This window comes from Amblyomma mixtum, chromosome 1 (genome assembly GCF_055824585.1).
Source record: "Amblyomma mixtum isolate Tamu chromosome 1, ASM5582458v1, whole genome shotgun sequence".
NCBI classification, from domain to species: Eukaryota; Metazoa; Arthropoda; class Arachnida; order Ixodida; family Ixodidae; genus Amblyomma; species Amblyomma mixtum.
In genome coordinates this window covers 284685401-284697639 of record NC_143012.1, presented here as the reverse complement: position 1 = coordinate 284697639, position 12239 = coordinate 284685401, and the positions used below count along the sequence as shown (strand labels likewise).

At 44.4% G+C, this 12239-nt stretch overlaps 1 protein-coding gene across 1 annotated transcript; it reads left to right on the top strand.

The window, feature by feature from the left end:
- The first annotated feature begins 4346 nt into the window (after window positions 1–4346).
- Window positions 4347–6053, top strand: LOC149371927 (solute carrier family 22 member 7-like). The gene has a single exon (XM_089581363.1). The coding sequence runs from the start codon at window positions 4347–4349 to the stop codon at window positions 6051–6053; it is 1707 nt and encodes a 568-aa protein (XP_089437489.1).
- Window positions 6054–12239: the final 6186 nt, after the last annotated feature.

The window sequence follows — 12239 nt, the reverse complement described above, 5'->3', positions numbered from 1 at the left end:
GGCTACTCTAAGTATTGACATGTATTCGCAAAACTGATGGTTGTATGCGCGAAGACCCCTTTTTTACTGCACAAGGCATCGCGTTTCAGATAAGGGTTGTTTCTTTTTTACCTCTTCAGCCTCACTTCTATTGCAAACAGGTTAAAAGCAACTTCTGTGGCTTGCACAGCGTTTGCATCACTGAGCACGATCGTGTGCTGTGGGTGTGTGACTGTCTAGGCGACCTCTCTTTCAGGATGCATCCGAAGAGAACCGCATAAGGCTCTAGCTGAGTTCATACTCTAAGCCCAGTTCTACTATTATTGTGTAAGCAACACAGCTAAAAAATAGCATGGGACATTGAGAATCGCTTTTAGTTTATTTTTTTGGATAGGGCACTAAGCTTTACGTTTTGCGTTTTGAAAACATTATGCATCCAAGTGTGCTAAAAATTCCTCTCTGCTCTCTAGATGGATTTCGCGATCATGAGGAGTTGGAGTCTGCCTAACACGCTAGCTCGGAAGTGACTGTACTGGCCTAACAAAAGAAATTAATTTTTGTCGTGACCTTACGAAAACCTTACCCCATCGCCATGCTCCTCATCTCAAAGAACTGTGAAACTTTTTTACCGATGTGATCCTTCAAAAGGCGCTTAGTTAGGCTGGCACATGCGATAATTTTGTGCCATGGAACCGCTCATATCAAGATAAGCGAATCCACTTTATAATCCTGGCGAAAGTTGATTAGTTAGCTCAAAACTCTCCTTAGGTTTTTTTTTTTTTTTGAAAACTACAAGGCTACAGTAAGTCTGCAAACGTTATTCTCCAACAAAGGCGACACCTCCTCTAAGATCGCCTCTCCTGTCCTAACACCGCCGTAAATCAAGGCCACAGTGCAAACCCTAGTAATTATATTCCCCAAATATAAATAGTAAAAAAAAAGAACACCAGAAAGTCTAGTTCCTCTAGCAGATAAACTTTTCCCTTCTAGTACGTTTTTAAATATCTACCTGCGAGGTGCCCGCACCATCATTGTGATCTGCGACTGAGTCAGCCACTTAGATAAATCAATAACCCAATCACGGTATCCCTGAATTCGCTGTCTTTTTACTTGCTTCGTCAAGGCGCCCAGAACCGGTCCGCTTAGGAGAAAGCGAGGGCGAAAGTAGATTTATAATATCTCTTTGTGTACTTGATCACTCCTTCTCGTCCTCCGGCCCCCTTGAAAGTTCAAAGCTACGAGGGAGCAAACCTAGCTAGAACAGCCAGCGAGTGCATACAATGGAGGGCCTCTAACCTGGGCTCACCGCTCCACTGTAATCTGCCGCGGATCGAGCTCTCCGAAATTAATTACAGCAAGGCGGCTGATTTGTTTGTCTTTAATTTTACGCCGCGTTGGAGACGGTCGGGACATGGGGATAAAGGAAGGGCAATCAATTTCACGCCCCTATCACTATGTCATGCTGTAGCGTCGTCCTTGAGAAAACGAGAAGGATTTACTCTCTCCTTCATGTTAGGAACCGCCACCGCGTTTCCGAAGCTGCCTTGCCGATACTTCTGCAGGCCGGTGTTAGGTGATGTCTGTTGACACGGGCATGTTTGGCATAAGTAGTGGAGCTGAATCGTGATGTTCCCATTTCTCTGCGACATCTGGCCCAACAAAAATAGTGAGATGTTTCCGCTGGCCGATCATCGTGCTTATCGACAAAGTGTCACCGCTCAAAGGAGCCCAAGGTTGATGAATTTTGAACTGCACCGTACTCAGCCTGCTTCTAAATCTACATCATCACTGAAAATTAAATTTATGGTTGCGCAGAAAAAAACGGAAATACAAAATATTAGCCCCTGGAAGAACTTCGGGGTGCTCAATTCTACCTCAAGCACTTAGCCGTTAGCGGAATGAAAATGTGCTGTGTGTGTTGGTATTCCTCTGCCAGTGAAACTTATAGTTACAAGGTTTGCACATCCTTGTGTCGCAGTTTGAACAACAATTAGTTTTCGCATTTTCCTTTTTCCGCATCAACACTCTAAATAAAACATGACAACAGAAATGTACCCAAAAGGAAAACTTTTCTAGAATATCGCAGACTAAATTACCCCTGAATTCATTGTGTTGCAGTCATAATACCTCTAGACATCCTTTAATAAACCTGAAAGGAATTCTTGTTTTTCAAAATGACTCTCATGAAAATATAGAGTCGCACAAACTAGTGAAATGAGAATTTGCAATTTCGGCCTATAGAGTTATTTTCGTGTGACTAATGTAAGCATTTAGCATTTTTGTAGTTTATTACACTTGTCTGGTTTACTTCACTGTTCAAAATCGACATTCTAGATTGTTTCTGCTCTTTTACAAAACAATGATTGCTAATATGGATGTCGGGCAGCTAAACAAACTATTCACGAAATATTGCATCGATGCACAAAAATCAAAATTTCACGATGCCTTCCGTGGTGCTTTCCAAAAACGAACATGATTTATGCAACCTGCTGCCTACCGGCCAGGATGTTAGGCAGCTGCAGAGATTTCTTGCCGCACTGTATTGTTTTCACTAAAGATACTGCCATTTATAGTGTAACTGTGCCCCTTCATCCAGTAAAACAAAATCTATTAAATGGATAAAATGCATTTAAATGCACTCAAATACCAATTTAATTGGAATCAAGCGAGAATTTTTTTATTTTATGAAAAAATTTTATCGTGACGGTAGCATACATTTTAAAATTTTAACTTTTTGATTCCTAACCGGACCAACCAGTTTCATCAGTTCCAGTACACAATTTGTGGAGTAAGTATACAAGTGTGCGTTGCTGGAATATCTGAGGTGTTTAGAGCTCAGCGAGGTTGATTAAAATTATTTTAATACATTTCAATGAGATTCGTTCTTATAATCGGAACTAAAACAGTCTATTGACCGTACTCTTCTTTCTCCCTGAAAATTCTTTTTTTGTGTTCTTCCTTTCAGTTCAATCTTTCCTTGCCACAACGCTATTGTTTTCACCTCCTTTTAAGCCCTTACATTCTGACCAGCCTCCCTTTCATCGTCCTCTCGCCCGTTCGACTAAGTTCCTGCTGGCCGTGGTGTAGGTTGAGGACTCAATCACGACCCAGCAATGAGTATTTCTTCAATATATTGGACACTAATTAATGACGCACTACTCCTATGATACGGCATTAACTTCATAAAACCTCACAGTACAATGTATTCGACACCTGCTGGCACCATCTATGGAGCATTGACAAAACTAGAGCATTTAAATTCCTGCGATTATGAGTGGCGCAATAATTGAATTTCATCAGTGGCAGCTCACTTTAGACTTACCATGAGGTGGGGGTGCCCTTTAGGTATCGCTACTGTTGTAGTGCCTGACGCAGTACGTGACCATGCACCACATAGAGTTGCTTACTATTACCTAGAGGGAAAGCTGGCGGCGCTGCACTTCAGCCACCATGGACGCCCAAAGCATCATGGGGCGGTGAGCTACTTGTTGCGGCACAGTCGTAATTTTTTGGGAACATGGAGTGGCACTACTAAGACGTTTCATTTTGAAAACGCTGTTCGTGTGTGCGCAGACGACTTTCGCGCGAACGCAGTGGGCAAAACTCATAGTAGTGAAACCGCGACGACACACGACGCCAATAAAAGGTTTAACTTTTCCGAAATGCCATTAAAAAACCTCTTATAGCATTTAAGCAACAACATCTTTTTTGAAAACATATTTACTTTTAAAAGTGCGCCTGTTAATTACGAAATATTAGTTTTTATAGTGTTCACTGCTTGGCCAATAGGAGAGCGAGTCGTCTCTTATTTTGGGCAAACTTTGCACTTAAATGCTTTTCTACTCGTTTGTTGCAATCGTTAGACAAGATATTGAACGTTAGGACGTTTGTAGTTATCAAACAGCTTTATTTTTCTATTATTTCTTCGCCAAAAGTTGCAGTTCCGCAACAAGTAGCTCACCGCCCCATGATGCTTTGAGCGCCCATGGTGGCTGAGGTGGTCACGTGGGGTCTCCATGCAAACTCCCATAGACGGGCTGCCAGCTTTCCCTCTAGGTAATAGTAAGAAACTCTATGATGCACCATTCACGAAGGGAAAGAAGAAAACAGCCGAATCTCGCCTGATATATCTAATTTGTTTATTATATTTTAAAAGTTCACCAATTAGTATATTTTCTAATTTCAGTCATTCTACTAGTCTACTTAGTTTATTTTTTCCGCACATATACCTCGTTGGCATTCCCCACCGTACCTCGAGGCCAATCTACCCGCGTGGGTATATGCCATGTTTACTGTGGAGAAGAAGAAAGCAGCCGAATCTCGCGCCGAGACGGGGCCTGAAAGAATTAAGAAGACTGACTACGAGGATGCCGCTGCTGGGTACCAGGAAGCTGGCCAAGATCGACCTGGTGACCAGCGAGTGCTTCGACTGTGGCGACGTGTTCGGCCACGGCAACTTTCAGCGCTGGCTCTTCATTCTCACGATGGTGGCCATGTGTGTTATGCAGTGCCACACGCTCGTCTTTGGTCTCATCTCCGGCGAAGTCGACCACTGGTGCAAGCAACCGAAAGGCGCAGTGAAGATGTCAGCTGTCTCTTGGAGGAATATGGCTATTCCTCTGGAAAGTGACGGACATTTTAGCAGCTGTACCGTCTACGCAAATCCGGGTGACCCTAACGACACGCGGGTTCTGAGCTGCGAAGAGTGGGACTACGACCCAGAGCAGGAGAGAACGACCATCGTGAGCCGCTGGGACCTGGTGTGCCACCGGTGGCCGCTCCGCGTTGTGGCACAGGCAGTCTACATCGCTGGCTCGCCGCTCTTCCTGAGTTTCGTCGGTCTCATGGCGGACCGCTTCGGTCGACTGCCTGTGCTCCTATTGACGGTGGCCGTCCTGCAACTGGCCACTCTCGGCGGGTGCTTCGCCGCCTCGTACCACGTGTACGTCCTGTCGAGGTTCCTCAACTCTGGCTGCGTCGCGACGGTAGTGGTGCTTACATCCACGTTGCTCTTTGAGGCGTCGACACACAGACACCGGAACCTACACCTGTGTGCCGCCATGGCCGCTGGAATGGTGATGGCTGAAGGGTGGCTTGCCGTGGCGAGGCTGCTGCGACGTCTCGACTGGGTTATTATGCAGAGCCTCATACTTTCACCAACGGTTCTCACGCTCTACGCATTCAACGCAGCGCACGAGTCATCGCGTTGGTACATCGCCAGCAAACACATGGCCAGCGCCGACATTGTTATGATCAGTGCTGCTAAGGAGAATCACTTCCCTCTAGCTACCACGATGATCATGCTGGAAAAGCTCAATGATGAGGCTGCCCGAATCGATAACCGTCTCACAACTACCGGAGGAGACTCCACCGGAGCCCTTGAAGTGCAGCGCCGTGCGTCCGTGATGTTCGCCTCAAGTTTCGCCGTTACTTTCATGATGTTCGCGATACTGCTTCTCGAGTTCAAGGTATCAGCAGCAGGAAAAGCCTGGTTCCAATGGATATCCAGCGGCGCAAACCTCGCGGGCTTCACGCTGCTCTGCCTTGCGGCCAGGAGAGCCACCTCGCCACGCGTGCTGGCTGCAACCCTAGGAGCGCTGGGCGTCATATCCGGCTTGATAAGTTTCACTTTCGCGGGAAAATACGACCTCTTTACGGACCTGCTGTTCCTCTTGGGCAAGCCGCTTGTATATGCTTGCAACATCCTCGTATTCACGAGTGTCATGAGTGTCGGCGCAGCTGCCATCCGCGGTACGACGATTTCTTGGCTCTTTGGCATCGGCCGTTTTGGAGGCGTGTGTGCTGCCCTTCTGCTAGCACATCCGGACATGGGCCACGGCGATGTGATCTTCGCCATATCAGGAGTGGCGCTAATCATTGTGATGATCGCTCAGCTCACTTTCCCGCCGAAACATGAAGTTCCAATACTAGTTAGCATCATTCCTGTCGTTGAAAACAAAGAAGACCTGGAATACATGAAAACCACGCTCGACTTGCCGCATCCCAAAAAAGAACGTCACCGGAAATCCCGCGCAAGCTTTGCGTCGTCCATATTCTACGGCTCGGAGATGTAGCTTTCAGGAAGAGATTGATTCCGGGGCTATAATTTTGACTTGAACGTGAACGTAATTTGTATTGCTTAAACTGCCATTGCTCTTTCCAGAAGTGACTTCATCTTATTATGAAAACATTTCTGCAGTCCTTCGTTTTACGTTGACTGCTCACTTACTGTCTAGTACTGTGTGATGCAGTGTGAGCCACTATTTACAGTTTTGATTGCTGTCCAGGTATATTCGTGGAGACTTTAGCCTTTATTACATCAAGTGAAATATTACAGCTTATATTTGTCTCGTATTTCTGTGACAAAAGTGAGCTGCCTCGTGCGTTATGTGTCCAGTGAAATATTTGCTTACAGTTCAAGAAAAATGAAAATATGCAGGCTGCCTGCAAAGCTTGAAAGAAATCAAGTTTCATTGCGCCTAATGCAATGTCAAACCATGTACATGCTTTAATCCTTCTAGAAAATGCAGTGAGGCTGATTGAAACGCTCCGATTTCTTAAAAACGCCTGGAAGCTAAAGCACAATAATTTGAATAAACACCGATAAGCTCTTACAATCCTCTTTCCAACGCAATAACAGGAGTTTGATTACCCACTGTTCATTTGTCTTTTCTCATATGACTGCCCTGGTTCAAGAAATATCTCTTCGGACCGTTCCTGCCTGAGCGCTACTTTGAGCAGCACATAACATGCGCGACACGAGCTGAAGAGCGTTAGTAGGCGTGGCTGCGTGAGCTCCGCGGCCGTGTGGTTTCGGTTTCCTGCGTTCGCACTACCGAAATTTCCTGCCGTGAATGGCTGAGAAGGAATAATTTCTAAAGTGTACAAGCTAATGTTTTCATCGCGATTGACTAGCCGTATATACGGGTATGTAATTAAAATTTGCTATGTTACCGTATTAAAGAAAATGTCAGCTATTGAATTTACATTAATTAACTTGCTCATTAACATGCTTCAGAAGTTTTCTTAGGCCTGCCACTGTTCATAATATAATCTCAAATAACATGTCATAACATGTCTATTAGCATAAAAATCTTTTTCCGAAATGTTAATCTCTTCGCTAAAACAGCGTGTTAAACAAAGTAAAATTTTCAGCTAAAAACAAAGTTGACGATATGAACAAAAACGAATTTCTCTACAAAGAGTCCGTTGTGCCAAAAGTCCCAAAAGACATTTCTAAGAATATGTTAAAAGGAGAATTGTAAAATTATCAAACACATTTGAAGCAAGTTAGAACAGGAGGCAGAAGAGTACAATTCGACAAGAAGAAGAGAAAGTCGAGGTAGATGCTAGGTGAACAGCTTCATGTATATACACTCACATATGTATTTAGTTTTTACACCAAGAAAAAACCGTTGAGACGGTTTACTCAATTTTCAAGGGATTGAAAAAGAAGTTCTTGTTTTTACTACCTATACAACCAATGTCTTGGCTCCAGTGACGCCAATTAATTATGACTCTCAAGTTAATCTTTCGGAGCTTTGTGAAGTAGTACTCTGGAATTGGAAGAGCACATAATCAGGCCACTACAAACTAATACTGTGCCCAAACTGTACATAATGCGTGAAAGGTATTTAGACACATACACATAGTATTCGCTCTGGCCCTTCTGTGGAGCAGTTGCCACACTGTTTCACATAGTTTGAGAATGCAAGGAAAACCCAGACTTGGACCACAATACTAATCCGACATATAAGCGCTGGGAGGCAACCCTTCATAGCCGCAGTCACCTTGACTAGAGGGGCCGGATTATGATGACGACCAGTGGGTTCTCCCACCGAGTCCACCAAGAATTTATGCTCTTAATACTTGTTTTTCCTGCTCCTCCTCATCCAGCTGCGCCGCCGCGGTGGCTCAGAGGTTATGGTGCTCGGCTGCTGACCCGAAAGACGCCGGTTCGATCCCGGCCGCGGCGGTTGAATTTCTTTGGAGGAGAAATTCTAGAGGCCCGTGTACTGTGCGGTGTCAGTGCACGCTAAAGAACCCCAGGTGGTCGAAATTTCCAGAGCCCTTCATTACGGCGTCTTTCGTAGCCTTAGTCGCTTTGGGAAGTTGAACCCCATAAACCAACCATAAACCAACCATCTTCCTGCTGCTGCTCCCTGCCCTGATGCCGTATATATTCCATGAAAAACGCTTGGATATCTTCGGTGTGGAAGCTGGCAAATGTGATCTCTTTACTTAAATATCAGGATAGAGGCTAGTTCACACCCTAAAACCGAACGTGATAAAATTAATAGAAATGGTTGGTTTATTCGTCTATTGGGCTTGATGGACCGCAAAGTAGTTCTCAGTCCCAGCCAAATTGGTTTCCGGCTTGGTCGACGTCGTCAACTGTACGCTGCTTTTGTTACGCTAGACGTACCCAAATAATACGGCAGTGTATAGCACTGCATCCTATTACACATGTTACAGACTTCATTTCACAGTTTATTTTGTTGTGAGGAAATCCGCATTCTTCCAAAACAGAATTTTCTTGCGTCCCTAATGGTGTACACTCAGAAAACTACAAACAAGTGAGACGTGTACAGCAATCAGTTGTTCTCTCTTGTGTGCTATTCGAAATACTATTGAATGCCTTTTCTCTCCATCGCCATGTTCGCAATTACGTCTGTGTGGACGACGACGGCTGCCTCTCATTTACACTCTCTCTTTTATACCTTGCAATCATATATAAGTACTCTAGAGCACTGGTTGAGCAGCTTAAACCTCACGTTCAATGTTAAAAAGTGCGCCATCCAGCTTTCTCCAATACAGGATTCAGTAGTCTCTATGACAAATCAACTTTAACCGATTCCTCAGGGTCAATCTCTAAACTCTCAAGGTGCGACTCATGACTTCATTTTCACTGGCGCCCTCACACTGAGCATGTCGCGGTGAAAGAGGTTCGTGCCGTGGGGATGTTACGCAGATTGGGCAGTAATCAGCCCGGAATGCTGAAAGAAGGGTTATTACTGAGTTGCCTTGTGTGTGAGAATAATATTAGAATTTGTATCTGTGTTGTTTTCAGGCTCGCGTGCATATAAGCTTTGTACCGTTGTGATTTCGGAGCGAAACGCGCTTCGGATGTGCCTTGCTCTCCCTAAATTTTTGAATAACAATGCGCTGTACCTTGAAGCCCACATTCCCTGTATTTTCTCGTAATATGATTTATTTATTTATTTATTTATTTATTTATTTATTTATTTATTTATTTATTTATTTATTTATTTATTTATTTATTTATTTATTTATTTATTTATTTATTTATTTATTTATTTATTTATTATGCAGGCCGAAAATTGGTCCAACCAGGAGACCTCACTAGACTACGGTTTTTAACTATAAAGGCTTACCTCGGGATATGTGAACCGCGTTTGCATCGTTCACAAAGCATTATTTGTGCCCAGCAGACCTCCTTTTTTGGTCATCAGTGGCCTCGTTTTCATACCAAACTGGTAAAGTTTGTTCAATGCATGGTTGAGACTTTAAGTGTACAAATTTATGACATCCTTCCAGCGCGGGCAGTTTATACTCTATTCAGATTGTCCGCGACGAACTTTTCCTCCAATTTGCAAACATTTTAACACCCCTTATTTTAAGTGGACTATTAGAAGATCATTTAAACATTCCTCTTAAAATCATTGCGATAGCAACCGACGACTCGAGATCCAACGAAAAGGCAAGTGGGGGAATGTTGCCCCCTATAAATCGGTCCTTTCCACTGCGCCTTTCGGATTCCACCCCTATTTTTCACCCGGCAGTTGTGATTGTTCTACACAAGCTAGACACCTCGATTTCCGTAGTGGAAGTCATTCCTGATTCTTTGTCTTTGTCCTCATTCCTCACTTAACCTGCTGACCGCGGCTGGAGTAGCTCGTCGCCGCCTCCGAAACGTTGCCGGACAACGCCTAGGGACATGTCGCACGTCTTGGCGTTGCAGCGAGGGTCCGTCGGCAGCCTGCACCTTGACAGAGCCTGATGTGGCACCTGTCAGTGGCTACGTCAGTTAGCCAAGGGCTGCTCATTGGAACCGCCGCGATCATATGACCGTTGTAGAGCTCATTTTCATGCACTGTTTTTGTAGTTTCTTCGTACTATGACTGTGCCGCACATCCCTGTGTTTTGTTTGTTTTTTTCTTGAGGGGGGCCGGGGAGGTAGGGGAGGGGGCAGAATAAACCGGCGTTTTATCTTTTGCTTGCGATGTTTAGCTCGTCGGATGGTACCATGCCTTACGAACTCCGGGTGAGTGGTGGCCATTATCAGCCTCGCAGTATTGAGGCGGCGGGCCAGAGTCTCCGTGCCCCTCCACAGCTACTCGGTCACAGGCGGATTAGGGATCGCCAGCTCCTCAGCGAATTCCTATCGTTCACCGAAGCAAATAGTTTTCTACTGCAGGTTATTCTCAATTGCATAAAGAGGGTAGGATGTACGTTTGAGAGATATTTTTATATTCGTGTGCATTGTTTTTGAATAATCGGTATTTTGTCTTCACATCGCACAATGTTTTTGGGGAGTGAGTGCTTGTAATCCTATAAGTGGTACAATTAATTATTGGTAAGCACTGTTGATAGACACCAAAAAATAAAGGTAGGAACAATCCCCATTGCCCCTTGTTTTGGTGACTGTTGGCTTCCTTCAAATGTACATGTATTTGCAAATATATATACATCCAGAAAGTCTTGTTTGGGATCGGTTAGCGATATACTTACAACAATGATTCAGAAGAAAGAGAAAAGAAAGTTTAAATAACGTATCGTCGCCGGGACCGGCCTTAGTCAGAAAAAAAGCACGAAACGGCTAGCTGTGTCAGATATATATGGGTGGTTATTTCTGTATCAGTGCTGAAAGAGGGTGAGATCTTTCAAGAGCGTAAACTCCGACGTTGGTGGTAATCGCTCGGTGGCGCATTACAAATTGTGCAATACGTTAAAAAAAGCAAAGGAGCATATGTAGCCCCAAGAAGGCAGGGAGCGAAATTACAAAATTGATTGCAATGGAGCTAACAAGCAATGAAACAGGTAAATGTAGGTCAGGAAATTTTCCTTTTAGAGTGTAAAATGTGGAGCGTCCAAAAAGTAACAAAGCAATGCAGCGTGGCGACATACAACAGTAACAAAATGACATATGAGGCACGCAGGGGTTATATAAAGCTTGAACTACAAAGAAATAAAGAAATACAAATGCAATTGCGTGCTGCAGAAGCGCATAATGCACTCGATGGAAAGCGCCATCTTTACCCGGTACCTTCACTGGCCATTCATACTGCACTTTTACACGTTTGCTTTTCGCCGCGTTACATTGATTTGTTGCTTTTCAATGGTCCCCATTCTAACAACTAAGAGCAATATTTTCTGGCCTACATACACTGTATTAAAACTTCCTGTTGGGCGAGTTGGTAGTTCATATTGAATTAGAAATATTATAGCGCAAACAAAGACACGGACAAAAAAGAGAGGAAACACACACACAAGCGCTAACTGTCAACTGAATTTATTCGGTGAAAGCCACACCCTGGTGGATAAGGTAGATAAGCGGCTGGATGAGCATTTCAAGGCGGGGGGGACAGTTTTAAAAGTTTTTAGATATGTAGATGATTTTTTAGTACTTTTAACAAAGCAGGAGACCATCACCTACCCCTCTACAGTAGGTGATGTTTTAGATACTTTTAATAAACACGGTCTTGGTTTGTCTTTTACCCATGAACTGCCCGAAGTTTCGGTTTTACAGTTTTTAGACCTTAAATTAACGTTCTGTGAAGGACACGTCTGCTGGGGCTATTACCCACGAGCAAAGAAGGAGTTGTTGCCGTATGTCTCGGCGCACTCCAAGACTATCAAGAGAGGAATAGCGTCGCTATGCTTGGAATCTTCTCTCCAAAAATCGTGCCCACATCAGATGTTCCAGAGCTTTAATTATCAGATAAGCCGGCTTGTGGCTGCAGGGTTTCCCTGGTCGGTTCTGACAGCAGTCTCTGAGGCCATCCTTCAGAAGTTCAAACGTGGAACGAGACAAAAAACGGCTGATGCTCTTCAAAAAGCCCCTAGGCCAGAAGTTGTGCCCTACCTCCACAAAATCTCGCACAACCTCAAAAAAGTTGCTGGCAGGCATGGAGTACCAGTTTTGTTCTCGGCTCCCAACAAGTTGGGAAAGCTCTGTCCGCGCATTTGCAGTGCAAAAAAGCGCGAGTGCCTGAAAAAGCATCAGAAGCCGTTTGTAA